This window comes from Hyperolius riggenbachi, chromosome 1 (assembly GCF_040937935.1).
Source record: "Hyperolius riggenbachi isolate aHypRig1 chromosome 1, aHypRig1.pri, whole genome shotgun sequence".
NCBI classification, from domain to species: domain Eukaryota; kingdom Metazoa; phylum Chordata; class Amphibia; order Anura; family Hyperoliidae; genus Hyperolius; species Hyperolius riggenbachi.
The window spans coordinates 218,519,514-218,541,644 of NC_090646.1; the positions used below are offsets into that span (position 1 = coordinate 218,519,514).

Below are 22,131 nucleotides of genomic sequence, written 5' to 3' on the forward strand. Positions count from 1 at the left end.
AAAATAATGTAATAAAAAAGTGCTTCATTTTTACAATTATTATGTATAAATGATTTAGTCAGTGTTTGCTCATTGTAAAATCTTTCCTCTCCCAGATTCACATTCTGACATTTATCACATGGTGACATTGTTACTGTGGGCAGGTTCTGTAGCTGTTTCTAGCTGTTCTGGCTGTTACAGACAGCTGTAAACACCCATTTCCTGTCTGTGAACATTGTTACATTGTGGCAGTTTGCCCAGAGTACCGCGGTATTCAGAGCTTCTTGTGGGAGGGGTTTCAGCTTAAACTCAGTCACACAGCGCCCCCTGATGGTCTGTTTGTGAAAAGCATTCTATTTCTCATGTAAAAGGGGGTATCAGCTACTGATTGGGATAAAGTTCAATTTTTGGTCGGAGTTTCTCTTTAAAGAGGAACTCCAGTGAAAATAAAATAATGAAAAAAGTGCTTAATTTTTACAATAATTATTTATAAATGATTTAGTGTTTGCCCATTGTAAAATCTTTCCTCTCCCTGATTTGCATTCTGACATCTATAACATGGCGACATTTTTACTGCTGGCAAGTGATGTCTGTGGAAAGAGATGATGCAGTTTTGGCAGCTGGAAACAGCTGTTATTTCCCACAATGCAACAAGGCTCACAGACAGGAAACTGTCAGGACCATGGTCCTGACATCATACTGTGGGAGGGGTTTCAGCACAATATTAGCCATACAGAGCCCCCTGATGAGCCATTTGAGAAAAGTTTAAGATTTCACATTTGAAAGGGGATATCAGCTACTGATTGCTTGGGATGGAGTTCAAACCTTGGTCACGGTTTCTCCTTAAGGGTTCTGTAGCCTGATGATGCGCGTAGGAGCAAGCATTATTCGTCTAGTTAGACGAATAATTAGACCGGATCGGCGGCGGGAAACGGAGAATCGTAGGAGGACAGGCGGGACATGACAGCTGCAGGGGGCCGATGGAAGACCCAGATAAGTGTTAGTTTTTTGTTTTTATTAGCCTCCACAGAACCCCTTTAAGCATTGCTGCATGAAATGTAAAGAACCCTCATTGCAGCATATCCAAAGTCCCATATCCAAAGCTTGAAGCAGAGCAGAGGAGGATCATGGTAATGTACTGTGACCCATATTTCCAAAACATCTGTAATCCTTTTTTTTCTACGTTTTTGTGATTATTTATGTCTGCTATACTGTATGGACAGAAAGGGGCAACACTGTTTCCTGTTTCAGATTGTTGTAGTTTCCTATGCCAACTGCCTGGTCATTGCACAGTAAGCTTCCATGAGCATACTTTTCCATATTGAAATTACATTTATAGGAATGCATTCCTATTTAGAAATCTTATGTATAGCGATAATTATTAATATATGGACAAGATGAACATTTGTATTGACTATTTCAATGGCATGATCGTGTTTGTTCTTCTTTTCTTGCAGGATTTAGAGCCACGGATTTCTTTGGTGCCCTTTACATGAACAATACAACAGATGTAGAAATGGCTGCTGTTGACAGTGATAAGGCAGTGACAGTGGAGTTTAAGCATGATGACAAGTTAAGTGAGGATACAGGAGCGCTGATTCAGGTATTTCCATCCTGAACATTTTAGTGATGAATTATTACATGTACTGTATATACTCGAGTATAAACCTAATTTTGGGGCCAAAAAGAGTGACCCAAAAGGTGCAGGAAGAGGATGGGAAACTGCAACCCCTTAATGTTATTCTGCTATTCTAATAATCTATAGAAGTGAATATTATCAGCATAGGACCAATAAAGAGCTAATACTGTGGTTGAGGGTAGGCCCCTCGGCGCCCCTCTATCCCAAGGGCCCTGATGCGGTCACTACCTTTGCACCCCCTGTTGCTACGCCCCCCTGACCACATACTGTATGAGGCCATGTTAAGGGTACAGGGTATTAGCCTTCATGGTTATCCCGATTTTCAGCCACATTTAGAGCCCTTTTCCATTTTTTCACTTTTCCGATTCTGCATTTTTTGATTATTTTTTTTTCGGTTCCAGTTTTATTTTGTTGTGTTTGTTATGTATTCAATTTTATTGAATTGTGATTTTTTTCCATGAATATCAATGAAGTTCATATACATGACATTATGCAATTAACTTCAAATTAGCATGGACATTTTGGCATACCGTATTCAATTTTTCTGCATTGCACACAGGATGCAAGAAAAAAAACAGCACTTTCAGATCGCTCCAAATCGCAAAAAAACACTCTGTATTAATGTCTTTCAATACATTAAGCGTGTGAGGAATGCAGAATAGCAATCCCGCACGACGCACACCAATTCTGTTAATTTTGAAAACATTACATAATACTAAGCCTGTGGTAATTTCAGCTCACTATGGCTCTACTAAAGCTGTACAGAGATTTAGTATCACCCAGTATTATATAGAGAGATGCTGCATTCTACACATTTTATTCAGTTACAGACCATGACAAAACTGCATATTTGTTATCATTCCATATTTTAATGTTGTTGTTTATACTGTATATGGAGTAACATGTTGAACAGAATTGATGGATCTCCACGAATCACTCATATGCTCTTACTGTATAATACTAAGCATGAAACGATTGGTAGTCTGATTCCTGTGGGAGCATACATTTGAAATAGGCGCCGGTAGACTTGGACGCAGGATACAGCCAGTATATGGCTGGTCCTGCTTCTGCACAAGTCGGGGCCGTATTAATTGCTATTCCCTTCAGGCCGCCATGGATAGTGGGGGAATGATATAATTCGGCTTCCAGCGATTGCTGGAGGCCGAATTATTGTGTTTTTTAAGCAACTTCGGCTCCGTCTTCTGACGGTGCCGACGTTACTCACTGAGCGCCGCTATAGACTGATTCTCATTACAGTCTATGGCGGTACTGGCTGCACCCAAATCTAGCAGCGCTGAAAAGCACTGCTCCACCTGTGGGATACTAAAAGATCAACAAACACCATACAATCTTGGTTGTACAGATTTACCAAATCTATGTTGTTAAGGGCCAACAGATTGAAAATACCTTGAATGATTGATTGGTTAAGCTCTTATACTGCATAAACGTGGTAAGATTGAATAACCAAGATTGTATGGTGTGTGTTGAGTCCTGGCAAACTCTGATTTGAGTGTCAGTAGTGGTGTTATTACAGTAACATTTACCTATTTTGGTCATTATTATTGTTTTATAAAGCACCAACATATTTTGTGGCGCTCTACAGAGTAGGCTAGTAGCCTTTTCTAAGCGCTAGTGATTTGGAAAAGCTCTTGCTAATGGAATGCTATGTGGTATCACACCCATAACATTACATTAGCTAGAGCTTTTCAAATCACAAGCGCTTAGAAATGGCTTAGTAAGGTATTGTCAGTGGGTTCCAGGCCTAAGTGACAAACAAGGGTACATACAAATGCAGACAATGGTATACACGGAATACAGATATTAGTACATACTACAGAATTGGAAAGTACCATAGTAAAATTTACAGTGACAAATATAACATGATTAACAAAGTATCCAGCAACTTTGATGACAAGGAGAGAGCCCTGCCCTTGCGAGCTTACAATGTATAGGAATAGGGAGGAAACAAGAAGTGGGAATTACATTTTACAAGGTAGGCCATTGCAGTTCAGAAGCAATAGAAGGGTGTCTGTTATAAGTGTTCAGTGAACCCCAATAGCAGGATTATAACTGTACTGATTATTGGGAAAAATTCACTGATCTGAATCACTTGAACCTTCTGTTGCTTTCTGTGAAATGAAGAGGTAAGCATTAGTATTTTATTGCATTGCCCTCAGCACCTGCATTGCTAGATGTGTCATAGTAGAGGATAAGCTGTATATCTGTATTTTGTGCATTTGTCATGTTGCCTGCAGCTCATGTATTTACCTGTGTCCCTCTAGTGTGCTCTGCTGTACACAACCGTTGGTGGCCAAAGACGTCTGCTTGTACATAACATCAGCCTTACCTGCAGCTCCCAGCTTGCAGATCTCTACAAGAGCTGTGAGACAGATGCCCTCATAAACTTCTTCGCTAAATCAGGTACATTTTTGACCTTATAAGGTAAAGGTTTACCCATGTTAAATCAGCTACATTACCGGTAAATCATGAAATAAAGGAAAAGGGGGGGGGGGGTTAATTAGCTGCTGTATGGTACAGGTAAGGCTCTATTCCAGCACTCAGGCCCACTTCTATTTTCTAACATGTTTTAGAGCAAGCCCTATTGTTTTGTTGTTAGTGCAGAATGCTGTTACCCAGGCCTTCCCAAAGTAGCTGTTACAGGATACATTTCTGTACATAACAATCTAGAAATTATATTTCTAGCAAGAAATATAAATATACAGTATATGAAAAAGATGGAAAAAATCAAAAGTCTCACCCATTGATTAAACTATGCTAGGTATAATTTTGCCTTCCTAAACAGAGGGTATTTGAAAGCTAGCAAGCATTCCATCTGTCTGACTGTTGTCTGTCTTTGTTACTCAGTATTGTGGACATCAGATGCTCAGTGCTGTGGTCGCACTGAGCAACCATTGTGTCTTGTTTATTGTGACTGTTATCGGAAGCTGGCAAACATTCCATTTGTCTGTCTGTTGTCTGTCTTTGTTACTCAGTGTTGTGGACATCAGATGCTCAGTGCTGCGGTCTCTCTAAGCAACCATTGTGTTTTATTTATTTGTGGTGGTTATCGGAAGCTCAGAGCTGCGGTCGCTCTGAGCAATCTTGCCTCCTTGTTCATAGCTTCTAGTCTGATCTGTGTAACTTCCTCCACAAAAGCATTCCACTCTACTACCTAATATCACTCAGCTGCATAGTCTTGTTTGCTCTCTTGGTACTCTGGCTTTCTCTGCCTCAGCAGCTATATCTTGCACGTTAAGACCTGAGGGTAACCAAAGTCAGGAGACATATTCAGTGTCCTGTTCAAGCGGGGGCTTGTCTATTGGGGAAGACGTGGGCCGAGCTCAGAGCTGCGGCACTAGATCGGGGTATAGTGTCTGAAAGAAAGCAGGAGATCTGCCAGGCATTACATTAAGTTTTTAGTTGTAATTTTGAATAGAGTTGTATTTTTGGACCAATAAAGTTGTTTATTTTGCATCTCTCAGACTTCTTGGAAGAAGTAAGTCCACCATTGTAAGCAAGTCCATCCTTTTTAAAATGCTTTAAAGAGACTCCGTAACAAAAATTGCATCCTGCTTTTTATCATCCTACAAGTTCCAAAAGCTATTCTAATGTGTTCTGGCTTACTGCAGCACGTTCTACTATCACCATCTCTGTAATAAATCAACTTATCTCTCTCTTGTCAGACTTGTCAGGCTGTGTCTGGAAGGCTGCCAAGTTCTTCAGTGTTGTGGTTCTGTGATGCATCTCCCTCCTCCAGGCCCCTCTCTGCACACTGCCTGTGTATTATTTAGATTAGTGCAGCTTCTCTCTGCTCTATTATCTTTTACAAGCTGGATAAATCGTCCTCTGAGCTGGCTGGGCTTTCACATACTGAAGAATTACATACAGGCACAGCTGTCTGCACTCTGCAGGAGGAAACAGCCTGACACTTCAGTGGAAGATAGCTGCAGAGGGAAAGAAGCACACAAATGATCTCTTGAGATTAAAAAGGAAGGGTGTATACAGCCTGCTTGTGTATGGATGTATTTTCTCTGTGTGGACATGCTGTACATCAACCTACTTCCTGTTTTGGTGGCCATTTTGTTTGTTTATAAACAAACTTTTTAAAACTGTTTTTAACCACTTTTAATGCGGCGGGGAGCGGCGAAATTGTGACAGAGGGTAATAGGAGATGTCCCCTAACGCACTGGTATGTTTACTTTTGTGCGATTTTAACAATACAGATTCTCTTTAAAATAGTTTACTTCACTTTCGTGCCTCTGAACAACTGTATACATGAGCAAGAAGGTACCTGGTCCAAAATGCATTGAGATTTTGATTAGTGAGTGAAAATGCAAATCATACCTTTATATCCCTGAGAACACTCATGCAAAACCAGTGGTTAATAGCTCACATATAGCCTATTTTACAGAGCCATATAATCCAACTTGTAATTTGCTCAATAAATAACACCACTCCAAGCAAGCCCATTGTCATTCTATCCCCACTGGATATATAACCTGGCTGTGACAGATAGTAGCATTCATGTGTGGATCACAGTTGTCATGTGCTCCACGTACTGTATATGTTGTATGTAAATAATGCAGATAGTACAGTGCAGGTAGTTTTTTTTTCTACTGTATAATACAAGGCGCAGTCATACTTTGTTCTCTGGTTGAACTCGATGGACGTATGTCTTTTTTCAACCAAAATAACTGTAACTATGTAACTTAACAGGTTAAATAATATGTTTGGTGTGCATTTCGATTCAAACCTTCCACTGCCCTTTCTGATTCTAGCTTACAAAGCAATCCTGCACCACCCTCTGAAGACAGTGCGTGATGTGTTGATTAATCAGACTGCACACATGTTGGCGTGCTATAGGAAGAATTGTGCAAGTCCTTCAGCTGTTAGTCAAGTAAGTACAAATCATTGAAAATACTTTACTGCTTTACGGAGCTGCAACCTATCTCAGCACCAGTTCTGGTTTAGTTTGGAAGTCACTGCAGTAGTATGTGCTGGTATATATATATATATATATATATATATATATATGTATATATGTATATATATATATATATATATATATGTATATATATATATATATATATATATATATATATATATATATATATATATACACCACAAAACAAGGAGTAAAACATACTATGTTCTCTCCGTGTCTGCGTCGGTTTCCTCCCACATCCCAAAAACATACAGATAAGTTAATTAGCTTTCCCCTAAAATTGGCCCTAGACTGCAATAGACATATGACTATGGTAGGGATTAGATCGTGAGCCCTTCTGAGGAACAGTTAGTGAGAGAACTAGAGATACTCTGTAAAGTTCTGTGGAAGATATCGGCGCTAAATACAGTGAACAAAATATAAACACAACACTTTCAATTTTGCTCCCATTTTGCATGAGCTGAACTCAAAGATCTGAAACATTTTCTACATACACAAAATACACTTTACTCTCAAATATTGTTCACAAATCTGTCTAAGGGTGGCTACTAATGGTCCAATTTCTAGCAAAAAATCGTTCGAGCGATCAGAAATTCGGATTCGTTGTAAATAATCTCAGTTGATGGGCACGATCAATTACATATGATTATAAAATCAGTCGTCCGATTAGATTTTCGGCGAACCAAAATTTGAATTTTCTTGTTGGTTGTGATAGATATGTAGCACAGATTGGTTCGTTGATGGTGTAGTGAATGATTTCACTTCCAATCAGAATTTCTGACCGCTCTAACGATTTTTCGCTAGAAATTGGATCATTAGTGGCCACTTTAAATCTGTGTTAGTGAGCACTTCTCCTTGGCTGAGATAATCTATCCCACCTCACGGGGTGGCATATCAAAATGCTCATTAGACAGCATGAATATTGCACAGGTGTGCCTTAGACTGGCATGAGCACTGGGATGTTTTCAGCTTCCAGGAATTGTGTACAGATCCTTGCAATATGGGGCCGTGCATTATCATGCAACATGAGGTGATGGTCGTGGATAAATGGCACAACAATGGGCCTCGGGATCTCATTATGGTATCCCTGTGCATTCTAAATGCCATCACAAAATTGCACCTGTGTTCATTGTCCATAACATACCCCTGGCTTTACCATAACTCCACCGCCACCATGGACCACTCGATCCAAATCATTGACATCAGCAAACCGCTCACCCACACGATGCCACACACGCTGTCTGCCATCTGCCCTGAACAGGGAAAACCATGACTCATCCGTGAACAGAATGCCTCCCCAATGTGCCAGACGCCATCGAATGAGAGCATCTGCACACTCAAGTCTGTTACGATGACAAACTGCAGTCAGGTCCAGACCCTGATGAGGACGACAAGCATGCAGATGGTTTCTGGTTATGCAAACCGATTGTTGCTGCAGCGGTCTGGGTGGCTGGTCTCAGACGATCATGGAGGTGAACATGCTGGATGTGGAGGTCCTGGGCTGGTGTGGTTACATGTGGTTTGCAGCTGTGAAGTCGGTGGATGTACTGCCAAATTCTCTGAAATGCCTTTGGAGACGGCTTATGGTGGAGAAATGAACATTCATTTCACGGGCAACACCTCTGGTAGACATTCCTGCAGTCAGAATGTCAATTGCACATTCCCTCAAACGTTGTGACATCTGTGGCATTGTGCTGTGTGGTCAAACTGCACATTTCAGAGTGGCCTTTTATTGTGGCCAGTCTAAGGTACACCTGTGCAATATTCATGCTGTCTAATCAGCACTTTGGCATGTAACATCCGTGAGGTGGGATGGATTATCTCGGCAAAGGAGGAGTGCTCACTAACACAGACTTAGGGCCAGTGCACACCAAAAACCTCTAGCAGATCCGCAAAACGCTAGAGGTTTTAGAAGCAGATTTTTAGAGCGATTCTAGGCATGTTTAATTGGATTTTCTAAACATGCCTAGCATTTTTTGGAGCGTTTTTGTGTAGCAGATTTCATATATTGTTACAGTAAGGGCTCATTCACACTTTGTGCGCTTCTGTCCGCTTTTTTTCAGCACATCATGTTACAGATACATGTTGCTGAAAAAAAAGCAGATAGGAGTGCACTGGTGTGAATGAGCCCTTAAGCTGTTACTGAACAGCTACTGTAACAAAAACGCCTGGAAAACCGCTCTGATCTAGCGTTTTTCAGAGCGGATTGAGATTTTCCTATACTTTACATTGAGGCAGGAACGCATCTGCAAACCGCAAAAATGCTGCAGGAGCCACATTTGCTAAAAACCTCAAACAGCTTGTGTGCACCATCGCATTGAGATACATTAGCCAAGCGTTTTCACAGGCACCAGCAGTTTTGAAATCGCTACCAAAAACGCTTGGTTTGCACCAGCCCTTAGACAGATTTGTGAACAATATTTGAGAGTAATAGGTCTTTTGTGTGTTTAGAAAATGTTTCAGATATTTGAGTTCAGCTCATGCAAAATGGGAGCAAAACAAAAAGTGTTGCGTGTATATTTTTGCTCAGTGTAAATTAAAAATAATAGAATTATCAGTATGAAGGGTGAAAGATTCACAAAGTATATTCATATCTCTACATCACGTAATAACTAAGTTAAAGGATGTAAGAGGGCTTTGAATGAAACTCATTGGGAATTAGAAGCTGTTTTTTTTGTATCAGTATTCTCAAGTAATTGATTCACTAAAGTGGCTGTTCAGGACTTTTAAAAAATACTACCAGTGTTTTCTCCAAAGAGTAAAATGTATAATCTCTTTTCTTAGCTTATCCTTCCGGACTCCATGAAAGTTCTTCCAGTCTACATGAACTGCTTGTTAAAGAATGAGATTCTGGTGGGCAGTCCGGAGATTGCCACTGATGAGCGGGCGTTTCAGAGACAACTACTCATGTCCATGGATGTTGCCAGCTCCCAGCTCTTCTTCTACCCGCTGCTTATCCCTCTGGTAAGTGATTAGTGCAATGCTTGTATGTATTTTCCGTATCACTGGTACCTATTCAGTGAATAGTCCTTGGGCAAGACTCCCTACTATGCCAGTGTGGCCTACTGAGCACACAGCTCTCCAGCGCTTTGAGTGCTGCAGGAGAAAAGCGCTAAGCAAATGTTAGCATTATTATTAAAATAGTGCATCTCATTTTTTTTCCACAGAAGCCTCACATCTAAACTCTTATTTTATAATTGATCAGCGAAAAGTTAAAGGGATCTGAACAGCATAATAAAATAATAATTGCAATTGATGTGGTTACATCTGTAACCACATCAATGGGGACCTACATCTCCCATCATGCATCCCCAGCTTGCATGAGAACATAGGAAGAACCAGCAGGAACCTGCGGTTGTGTAGCAGGGGGGATAGAAGATGGAGGCATCTATATGGGCATAGGAGCCACAAAGCAGCCCCCTTAGGTAACTATTACCTTAGGGTTCATTTGGCAATTTTATTATAATGCTACTTAGATTCCTTTAAGCTAGCCTGAGTGCTGGCTTAAAACTTAACTTGTTATTTTAATACAGTAAAGTCCTTGTTAACCAGAACTCAGACATCCTGCAGGGGGAGGGGAATACCTGTCTAGGTTTACAGAGCGGTACACAGCGGAAACAACTTACAAATCCTCCAGGCACCGGTCTCCTTTACTCCTGCAGCTGCATCCTTCCGGCGTGTCACCTGACTGACATCTGCTCACGTAACGCATTGGGGCCATGCAGATGGGTCACAGCACGATATAAATGGTAGTTCTATGGGGCTATCACACTAAGGGGCTCGTACCGGCACAGTAACGCACTGTCTACAGTGTATAAACAGTACGACGTGCATGTTTACATGGGAAATGAGGCAAACTTAAATGTTACTGAATGCCTCACTGTATGGTGGCTCCATCAAGGTGCAATGCGACCTTTTGGCAACTTTGTCCTGCGATTGATGATTGAAGAATCACCGCACCAAAATGAGCTAAGTACTGTGTGTAAGGAGCTTCAAACCTCATTGGTCCACATAAGCTGGTTATCATGCATTACCACAAGATATTCTTTCACTTTCAGTTGTTTCCAATAAACAATGCTCCATTAGCTACTTACAGATGGCAATAGTATGACATCATAACATACAGACAGTCTCTCTATTGGTGGGAAGAACAGAAACGAAGCACTAAAACTTTGAGGGGTTTAGCAGCTTCCCTTTCAGGCAAGGCCAGCAGCAGGATCCTGGTAACCCCAATCAGGCAGAAGACTGGAGGCAGTAGTACTGCTAGTATCTGTCTCTCTGCCTAGTGCAACGATTCTCCCCCTTACAGCCACCATCTATAGACCATTGTTTCTTGGCAACCAGTGAAACGATTTCTGCGATGATGTTCAGCAACTTATTTGGATCACTGAAGTGTAATGTGACTGCTGACCTTGTAACTACAGGTAATAATCTGCGGTGAGATGCTGCCCACAAGTACAGTGTGGTGGTTACCTTTAAGAAGCACTTTGGAGAAGTTTTGACTTTCAGCTCTTCTTCTTGTTTATTTGTGATTTCCTGAACTATTGACCGCAGTTCTGAAGCTATTATCTTGGGTCTTTTTTATCTCCTATTCATTTAGCATACTTTATTTGTTTTTTCATTACTTTCAAAAGTACTGTTATCTTAACAACATTTTACTGTATATTAAATAAAGTTGCTTTTAAGGAAGATACACAGAAGTGCAACCACATTATGAAATGAAAATTAGGTTTATATCGGCTAGATAATATGCAATGCAGTAAGTTGTTTATGAGTTATATTAAAAAGAAAGTTCTACTGATTTTGTGTCTTTTTCATTGTGCTCATTTTATAGATGCATTCTGTAAACCTGGTTTACTAAACTTCTCCAAGACTAGAGAACCTTGGAGAGCGGTAGTGAACATGTAACTAACTCATGTTATTCAGCAGTCCTGCTTGTCTGCTGTCAGGGTAAAAGCTTCGAAAGTTAGCCATACATCTAGCGATGATGGGCAGATTCGAACAAGAGACAAATCTCTCTGTATACGAATCTGATTAGAGAGAGATCTGTCGGCTGCCCATACACCACAGGCCGATTCCCAATCTATTTCATGCTGAAATTGATCAGGAATCGGCCTTGTGATGCCGCATCCGACTGCCTCACCAACCCGACGCTGTCCACCCTAATGTTTAATGCCCCCCGGTGCCCAGTGCATGCTATACATTACCTGTCCACAGCCTCAGTTTGCTCGGGGCTTCCTCCGAATGTCCATACACGCACGCCCCACGTCGTTGCCTAGTAAGGGTGCCTGTTTGAGGTCAGATGTCACACATGTACCCACGTTACTAGGCAACCACATGCCACGCATGTTTGGGGAGCGGAGGGAGCCTGGAGCAAGCGGAGGCCGCGGACAGGTAACGTATAGCATACACTGGGCACTGGGAGGAAACGACATTCTACATTAGGGGGGACAGCGCCGGGGTTTCATTGCGTTTGTTGCTCATCCCAATGTCGCTCACCATTACCGCCGCGCACCTGATGGAGCATGTCGTCTCTACATTTTGCAGCATGTCCAATCGATTAATGTGACCAATTTCAGCCCGAAATAGGTCGCATTGTCAGTCGGGCATCCACTTGGCGGCACCAATTTCCATCCGATTCCGATTATAATAATGGAATCAGATGGTCGAAGAGCCACCAAGTCACCTGATGTATGGCCACCTTAACCCTCTACAGGAAGGCATCACACCACAGTGTGGTTTGCTGAAAGATTAGTGTGATAGCAGCTCTACAGTCACGCTCACACCTGCAGTGAAGCATATCATACATTTAGATTGCCCTGGGTGAATTGCTAGAAGTTCTTACTACAGGTGAAATTATGTAACTGGAGTTACAATATAAAAAATAGTGGGCAGAATACCTTTTTTCATTGACCAAATGTGCTTGAAACTGCACTACTTATTTCCCACTTCCTCTGGAATCAACTGCTGAGTGAGTCAATCAAGCTTGATCATGTGTCACTACTCACTAAAGTAGAAAGAATGATAGCTGCCTGACTTTATTAGAATTGTTGCCATATAGCAGTGGTCACATCAGGAGGCAGTTCTACGTAGTTCAGAGAAAGTGAATAATGAGCAATTGTAAGGACTTAGGCCTCTTGCACACTGCAAGTGATTCCGATTCAGAGTCCGCTTTTTAATCAGTTTTTACATCCGATTCAGATTCCGATTTGCAGTGTGCAGGGAGCAAACTGCAAATCGGAATCTGAATCGGATGTAAAAACTGATTAAAAAGCGGAATCTGAATCTGAATCTCTTGCAGTGTGCAAGAGGCCTTAAAGAGGATCTGTAAGAAAAAAGTGCCACCATGGGGTACTTACCTCAGGAGGGGACAGCCTCTGGATCTTAATAAGGCTTCCCCCGTCCCTCTGTTCCAGCGATATCAGCCGTCTGAGATCCGCCAGAACTACAGGATCATAACAATCCTGTGTGAGCATTGTGCAGGCGCAGTAGTGGTATTCCCATTCCACCTGAGCCTAATCAGATCGGCTCTACTGCGTGGTGCCTGCACAGTAGAGCGGATCTGATCGGGCTTGGCTGCTGGCATCGCTGGAACGGAGGGACAGAGAAGGACGGGGGAAGACCCATTAGTATGCAGAGGCTTCCCCCTCCCAAGGTAAGTAGCCCATATGGGCAATATTTTTTTCTTACAGATCCTTACAGATAGGTTCACACTGGGGGCTCTGCAATACATTGCATTATAAATTGCATATATTGCAACTAAAAACAACATTTGCAGTGGCATGCGATGTGCTGCAGGCAAAGAAGCAACTGACCAATAGACCGATGTACACCTTCATTGGCTAACATTGTGCGCATCAACGTGTACATCGTAGCAACAAACTGCATGTTCTGCATTGTAACAGTTGAATTAGTGGAGCCCTAAACAGTATCAGATACTATGCAAAACAACATGTCAGAGTGAAGTGGCCTAATTCTGCTTCAGGAAACAACAAGGTAGAGAGGGCTTAAGCCTGAATGGATAGGTGCATGGCTGCAGGCAAATACAGCTTTAGTCCTGGAACCCACTAGAAAGCGCAATTGCTAGCGATTTGTGATAGCGTTTTGCAAGGGATTTTGGGAGTGATTTCCCTTCTCCTATACAATTCATTAGAATGTAAACGCTCCCAAAATGCTGCATGTCCTGCAATTGCGATTTCCTTAATCGCAATTGCTCTAGTGGAATCTGTCCCATCCATTTACATTGGCAGAGCATTTAGGGAGTACTCCCTATACGCTTAAAAAAACGGTCTAGTGGGTTCCAGGCCTCACAGAGGCTTTTGAACTTGACAATTTTCATTCAAAGGTAGACAAGACAAATAACATTTATATTGCGCTTTTCTCCTGGCGGACTTACAGCGCTTGAGCTGCAGCCACTAGGCACGCTCAGCAGCCAGTAGCTATGTTAGGGAGTCTAGCCCAAGGACTCCTTACTGAATAGGTGCTGGCTTACTGAACAGGAAAAGCTGAAATAATCTACATTTAACAGCATGATTGCTTGTTCGATTTGGGGTTTTGTTGAGCTTTTAGTTCTGTTATTTTCCTAATTTGGAGAACCTTCGTAAACCAGGTCTAAATTGTAATGAGAGTTTAAATAACCATGTGGTGTTGTGAATTTACTTTAAGCACACGATGGATATCAAGACTGATGGCATTCCTTCAGCTGTCCGCTGTTCCGAGGAGCGTTTGTCAGACTCGGGGATATTCCTACTGGCTAATGGCATCAGCATGTTCTTGTGGCTGGGTGTCAGTTCACCACCAGAATTCATCCAAGGGATATTTAATGTGCCTTCCTATGCACACATTGCTCCAGAAGCTGTAAGTAATCCATAATAGTTTATTGTGACATTGCAGTGTTAGGGCTTGTTCATACAGTGAGCGCTTCGAGATTTTTTTTAAGTGCTAGCGTTTTTAAAAAGCACTTGAACAATGAATTTCAATGTGAGTGTTCTTACGTGAGCATTGAGCTTTCTTTCCAATCGCAAACGTGGGTCCTGCACCATTTTCTGAACCTTTGTGCTTCATTGCAAGGTATAGGAAAATTGCTAAGCGCTTTAGAAAGCACTTGTACAGTATAAGCAATTTTGTGAGCTTTTCATTAGAAAATACATTAAAGATATTCAGTTTCAGGTCAAATAGTTCACTTTCTGATTACCTGCAGAAAGAAAAGCTCAAATTGCCCAAAAAAGCGCTTATAAAAATCGCGAATCGCTCAATAAACGCTGGGAAAATCACTTTAAAAAGCGCACACAAACGCGTTCAGCACTTGCGATTTATAATGTGAACAAATCATTACAGTCCTCTCTTTCAGTGTAGTAGGGAGATAAAGATGACATACCTTAATATACCGGTATATATTTCTTCTGCAAAGCAAGATAAGTTACACATGGAACTTTCATCCAGTTATGCAAGTACTGCAGGATAATACTTTAGCTTGGTATAGAGAATACCTTTTACCATAACACTCTGCAGTTTCTGAAAATGTCAGCTATTTTACAATATTAGGTATTACTGTATGCAAAAGAAAATTAGACATGAATAGCCAGATTAACAGCAGGTTTGCCAGCAAAAATTGCATTCGCCCACACCGTGGTACCAGGTAAATACAAGCGACTATGAAGATGTCCAAACTTATAGTAAATTGACACACACTGTAGTAATTGGTCTCAGGGCCGGATTTGTGGCAAGTCAACCAAGGCCACTGCCTAGGGCGCCTGAGAAGAAAGGGCGACAAGCACTTACAGAATTAATAGGTGTCAGCCGCAGTACACGAATCCTGTTGGTCCGCAACTGCCCTGCTTTGTTTTGCGCACATTGCAGGCAGCTACGAACTCAGCAGGAGTGGAGCTCATGAGCAGCAGCAGAAGAGGCACTAACCCATTTGCCAGGCTCCTGGGCCGATACTTAATTCTCCCCGCTCTGTTAGCTCAGCTATGTTGCGCCTCTCTTTCCAGCGATTACTGTCATGTGACTCGCCGGTAACGTGCCGGTGAGTCACATGTGAGAGACGCTGGCTGGACTGGAGAGAGAGTCGCAACTTTGCTGAGCTGAAAGAGCGGGGAGGATGAAGTATCAGTGAGTGCAGGAGCCTCAGCCTAGCAGAGAGGTGAAGAGAGTGCCTCTGCTGCTAAGACAACAAGCAGACAGCACAGGGACACAGAGGAGAAAGCCCGGGCACTAAATACAGTTAGGCAGGGAGGCACATGTCAAGCACGGACTTTCTGCAACACAGAGTCAAGATGAACTTCCTGCAACAGCTTCTGTGAAAATCAGGTAATCCTGCTATGGAGGTACTGACAGTGATTGTATTTAATTCTTCCAGGCTATTGCACGCTGTAAACTGCGGAGTGTGATCTATTTGAAAGCTTTTTTTGAACTCTGCATTTATATTTGGGATTAGAGTTGTTGTTTGCTAAATGAGCTTGAGTAAACAAAAGAACTGTGAAGACTGCAGCCTCAGCGGCAGATTTCTTTCATCACAGAGTGACAGTTATCACATAGTCGTTAGGACAATTGTCTGTTAGAACACAGAGTGATTGTAATTTACATTCAAATAGTCTTTCCACCTAGGGGACAACAATTTTGCAGGCTGCAAGTTTGAATACCTTTCAGATTGTTTAGGACCTGTTTAAGGGATAGTGACACTGTTCCCATTTCAAGCTTGGGGACCAGCCCAGAGTCTCCTGGCTGCTTCTGCTGCGCTGTGTTTCTAATATTGAACATATGCTGGAAGGGGAGGAAGGAGAATGGCATCTGGCTACCTATACTAAAGGTATAGGGGTGGAGACCAATGGGGGGGTGGGGGGCAGTGGAGTGGCAGGAGTTTTGGTTAAGATGCTGTTGCTCAGGGGCGGCTGGTGGCAGTGGGCCTAGGGCGGTAAAGAGTACAAATCCGGCCCTGATTGGTCTTGATACAAGTATGGGTGTCTGCTGCCAGTGATATGGATTGTTCTCTTTGTTTAATGATTGTTTTCTTCTAAATAACAAAAAAAGACATTGCTTAGACTATGTGGAAATTATAAGTGGCCCCCAACACCTCAGATCGAGTTTGAAATGTATCTTTTTACTCTAGAGTAGAGATCCCTCCCCCCCCCATAGGTAGTATAATTGCTCCCAGGTAGCCTGGAGGGTATAGCAGCCAGGAAGTGGGGCAGCGGGCACAGCGGTGGGTCGGACCCCCGTCTCTCACCTGGGTCCCCCCATTCGCTCTCCCTGTCCAGCTGATTGCGCAGCGTTTGGTCAGGCAGTGGGCGGGGGAGCAATTACTTACCTCTTCCTTACATGTTCCAGCATGCGTACCACTGCTCGCCATTTCCTGCAATGTCGCTCAAGTGGGCAGCATTGCAGGAAGTGACGAGCAGTGGTACCCCCTCCAGCTCTGCAGCCCCCACCCCCAATTTTACGCCTGAGGAACCTGCCTCACCCCGCCCCATGGGCGGCCCTGGACTGGTTCCCCAACCCTGTCCTCAAGGCCCACCAACAGTATGTTTTGCAGGAAACCACACACAATCACAGGTGGAGTCAGAGCTGATTAAAGTGAATGGGTACCGTTTTAAAAATAAAAAAGTCAGATACTCACCTAAGGAGAGGGAAGGCTCGATCCTAATGAGCCTTCCCTCTCCTCTCCGGGTGCCCGGTGGATCCTCTGTTCAAATCCGCCACCGCGGGGACTTCGGAAATCTTCGGAAGCACTTGGGCTCCCGAAGACGGGCTCCTCCATACCACGCACGCGCGAGTGCATCATAGAGGGCGCTCGCGCATGTGTACTATGGAGTGGCCCGTCTTCGGGAGCCCGAGTGCTCCCGAAGACTTCCGAAACATACCTTCGGCGGCAGAAGTGGCAGTATTTGACCGAACTGGTCGAATACTGCTACGGGGGATCCTGCGCGGGACCGGGCACCGGGAGAGGAGATGGAAGGCTCATTAGGACCGAGCCCGAGTGCTCCCGAAGACTTCCGAAACATCCCTTCGGCGGCAGAAGTGGCAGTATTTGACCGAACTGGTCGAATACTGCTACGGGGGATCCTGCGCGGGACCGGGCACCGGGAGAGGAGATGGAAGGCTCATTAGGACCGAGCCCTTCCCTCTCCTTAGGTGAGTATCTGACTTTTTTATTTTTAAAACGGTACACATTAGCTTTAACTACCTCTGTGGATTTATACAAAGCATGCAACGTTGGTGGGCCTTGAGGGCAGGGTTGGGGAACACTGCTAGGGTCTATTTATTAGAAGGTGAAAGTTTCATTTGCACAAAAGCCAGCCTCTACTTCTTATTCACTGATACCCTAGTTCATAGTCATTATTTACAAGGGCAATCACACCATCCAAAAAGTATTGCTGACTATCTGGATCTTTCTAATGGTGACCATACATGGTACAATTTTTTCATACAATCTTACCATTTCTATGTAGTATAAGGGTAAATTAAGTGAATATACTGAAAGGATAATTTAGGCAGTTCCCTTATATTACATAGAAATGGTAAGATTGTATGAAAAAATTGTACCATGTATGGCCACCATTACCGTGTTAAATAAATCCTTAATAACTGTATGTATAGACATCTACAGTATATGCTGTGCTCTGATTTCAGTAATTTCTCTTCTTTTATTTCAGACATCCCTTCCACAACTAGACAGTCTCTATTCCAAGAAATTAAGGAAAATCATGGAATTCATTCAGAGCAAAAGCTCATTCTCAATGAAGGTAGGAGAGCCTAATAAATAATCATGTACTAGTTTACCCGCACAAATCACAATATGCAACACAATGTTAGTGGGGTGATTACGGAATCTGTGAAGTGAAACAGCACAGAAAGTGGAGTACATTTGAAATCGGCGCCGGTAGACTTGGGCGCAGGATACAGCGGTATATGGCTGATCCTGCTTCTGCACAAGTCCGGGCCGATTTAATTACTTTCCCCCTCCAGACCACCATGGATAGTGGGGGAATGAAATAATTCGGCTTCCAGCGATTGCTGGAGGCCGAATTATTATGTTTTTAAGCAACCTCAGCTCTGTCTTCTGACAGAGCCGACGTTACTCACTGAGTGCTGCAATAGGAATGATTCCTATTGTAGTCTATGGAGGCGCCGGCTGCGCCCAAATCTAGCAGCACCGAAAAGCACTGCTCCGCAGAAAGTGTCCATGGGAAGGTTTTTATGTTTTCATCACCTCACTGCTGATGGTCATTGTCTTGGCAAGAGGAATCTGGAAGAACACTCAGCAAACAGGCTAAATATTCTGTAAACTAAGGTTGGGGATGGAGAATAGGGATGGCCAATGCAAATAATAGGGATAGACTATGCAAATAATTTTGAGTTAATGCAGCATGATGCAATTTTTGTAAGCAAATTTATTGCAGCTTGAACGTAAACCAAATCATACTGGAGTAAAATGTGACTGGGACATTTTCAAGCTGCACACATTAACATATCAAATTTGCATAATCCTGCATCAACTGAAAATTATTTGCATCTCATTGAATATCCGTAATGGGGAAGCGCAGGCAGGGGCGTATCTGGGTAATACAGAGCCTATGGCAAACACTGAAATTGCGCCCCCACTCTGATCAGAGCCCCCTTCCCCTCTAAAAACAGCATCCTTTCTGGTGTACATGTGCTATGGTTGCCTGTGTTTTTGGGCTTGGGATATTGCTGAAATTACTTTTTTGGAAATATCTGTTCTTATTTTCTCTCTGTCCTCTTTTTTAACACTAAGCCAAAAGCAACCTACATACATAAATTAAGTAGCCATGTTCCCCAGATGACAGAATTCATCTGATCTGAGGTCTAAGTGACAGGGAGGCATGGGGGCAGGCATGGCAGTGCAGCTTAGGGACAGGCATTGCGTTCATTGTGCTGTGGCGCCCATGGCAGGAGCCATGCCTGCACCCCTCTAGATACGCCTCTGAGCGCAGGCAATTCAAATGATAATAACAAGAAATACTAAAAAAAAAGGGATTTCTATTATGTGCAGCTAATTACCGAAGTGAGAAGATGAGCTCTGAGGGTCAGTTGATGCTCAAACTGTAAAGCCCAGCAGAAGATGTCAGCGTTAAAGAAATACTAAATAATAATAATTTGTTCAAAATGGGCAGAGAATACAAGTGCTCTCACACAGATGGTTGCACACCAAAAACCTCTAGCAGATCTGCTAACGCTAGAGGATTTTGAAGCAGATTTCAGAGCGATTCTAGGCATGTTTAGAGACGTATTATAAACATGCCTAGCGTTTTTTGGAGCGTTTTTGTGTATCAGATTACAAATATTGTTACAGTAAAGCTGTTACTGAACAGTTTCTGTAACAAAAATGCCTGGAAAACCACTCTGATCTAGCGTTTTTCAGAGCGGTTATCCACTTTCCTATACTTTAACATTGAGGCAGAAACGCCTCAGAAATCTAAAAAATTCTGCAGCCCCCGAGTTTGCGTTTGTGGAAAAAACTAACTGCTCTGGTGTGCACCATCCCATTCACTTTCATTAGCCATGTGGTTTTCCCCCTGCAAGCATTTTAAAAACGCTCCAGAACCGCTCTGGTGTGCACCAGCCCGTCGACAGCTGCCAGAGGTTTCAATCTCTACAAATGGTGCAAGGCAAACGTCAGTTATTCCTCAGGGCAAAAGCTCACAGGTGGGCACCACTAAACAAACTATGAAAATGGTATCGGATGCTGATCGTAGAATAGCCTAACAATGTTTATTAAACACTGTTAAAACTGAACACTCACATTCTGGGTCCCTACACACAGGACCCAGAATGTGCCCAGACCCAGAATATACATAGGATTGTGTTGTACACAATGCGCATACAAAATGCTTTTTTTGCAGAAAAGAGATTTGCCCACTCTCCAACCTGACCAATTTCACCTTTCTTGTGTCGCCAGGGGTAATGACACTGGAAGGGTGAGACCAGTCGGCTTGGAGAGTGGGCAAATCTCTTATCTGCAACAAAGCACTTTGCATGTGCATTGTGTGCAGCAACATGATTTTATGCAAAAGGGTCCTGTGTGCAGGAACTTACAATGCGAGTGTTCACTGCCTGAACCTTTTAAGGCCTCATTTACACCTAAAATACAAGCATTTTGCATTTTTGTGCGGTTTTTTTTTTTTGCTCTCCACTGCGCGCTGCATTTCTGGTAAAAGTGCTTTTCCAGAGCGGTTTTGTAATTCACTCCCTGACGCAAATCAGGAAATGAACTCTTTGACCCGCAAAAGAATAAATACAATTCTAAAAAACTGTAAACGCAATCTCCGCATAAAGCAGTTTTGTGAGCATTTAGCGCTCTTCCTATTATTATTATTATTTATTGAATTTATAAAGCGCCAACATATTACGCAGCGCTGAACATTAATTTAGGTTACAGACAATATTTAGGGGTGACATACAGCAATATGACAATACAGGAATACAAGAAAACCAGATCACACACCATAGTTTGAGTACCAGGTAATGCTTAGTCAGCCACTGGATGGAGCATGGAGATTAGGCAAGTTAGGTTCACTCAGATGCATAGCATGGGTTCACAGTAATGGAGGTGCAAGATCAGGTAGGACACAAAAGGAGGAGGACCCTGCTCAAAGGCTTACAATCTAGAAGGAGAGGTAAGGACACGAATGGTAGGGGACCAGAGTTCAGCTGTAGGTTTAGAGCACTTGTGAGGGGTAGTAGGCCAGAGTGAAAAGGTGAGTTTTGAGGGCTTTCTTAAGGATGTTGAAGGAGGGGACTGCCCTAATGGGTGAAGGTAGGGAGTTCCATAGTGTTGGAGCAGCTCTTGAGAAGTCCTGGAGGCGTGCATGGGACTGGGTGATTCGGGGGGCGGTTAGGCGAAGTTCATTGGAAGAGCGGAGTGAGCGGCTAGGTGTGTACCTCTGAGTAAGATCGGAAATGTAGGTTGGACAGGTTTTGTGGACAGATTTGTAGGTCAGACACAGTATCTTGAATCTGATTCTGGACTGGATAGGAAGCCAGTGGAGGTATTCTAGGAGGGTATCTGCCGTGGTGGAGCGATGGGAGCAGTGGATAATTCTGGCTGCCGCATTCATGATGGACTGCAGTGGGGCTGTTCGGGTCATAGGGAGACCAGACAGCAGGGCATTGCAGTAGCCAAGGCGGGAAATTATGAGGGCATGGATGAGGAGTTTGGTGGTGGCAGAGGTCAGGAAAGGGCGAATCTTACAGATGTTACGAAGGTGGAAGTTGCAGGGCTTTGTAAGGTTTTGGATGTGGAAAGTGAAGGAGAGTGCGGAGTCCAGGGTGACACCCAGACAGCGAGCTTGAGAGGTAGGGTGAATGGTAGTCAGTGGCGTAGCTAAGGAGCTGTGGGCCCCGGTGCAAGTTTTACATGGGGCCCCCCCAAGCACTCTATACATAACAATTGATATGGCGCACCAAAACCTGCTAAGCACAACCACAGTGTCAGAGTTGCAAGAAGGGGATGGGGAACAGTTTGTTAAGGATTATTACTATTCAAAGCATCTATAGACGTGATTATTACCAGCACAGGACCAACAGAGAGCTAATACTGTGATAG

The 22,131-nt window shown here is 43.1% G+C and overlaps 1 protein-coding gene across 4 annotated transcripts in view; it reads left to right on the forward strand.

Moving 5' to 3' along the window:
• Positions 1 to 22,131, forward strand: part of SEC24D (SEC24 homolog D, COPII coat complex component) — a 181,688-nt gene that overhangs the window by 154,151 nt on the left and 5,406 nt on the right. For all 4 annotated transcript variants that reach the window (XM_068280585.1, XM_068280593.1, XM_068280612.1 and 1 more), the window contains exons 17-22: positions 1,437 to 1,582; positions 3,901 to 4,039; positions 6,397 to 6,515; positions 9,348 to 9,527; positions 14,229 to 14,420; positions 18,218 to 18,307. In XM_068280585.1, coding sequence (XP_068136686.1) covers positions 1,437 to 1,582; positions 3,901 to 4,039; positions 6,397 to 6,515; positions 9,348 to 9,527; positions 14,229 to 14,420; positions 18,218 to 18,307 — 866 coding nt within the window. The remainder of the gene's footprint in view (positions 1 to 1,436; positions 1,583 to 3,900; positions 4,040 to 6,396; positions 6,516 to 9,347; positions 9,528 to 14,228; positions 14,421 to 18,217; positions 18,308 to 22,131) is intronic.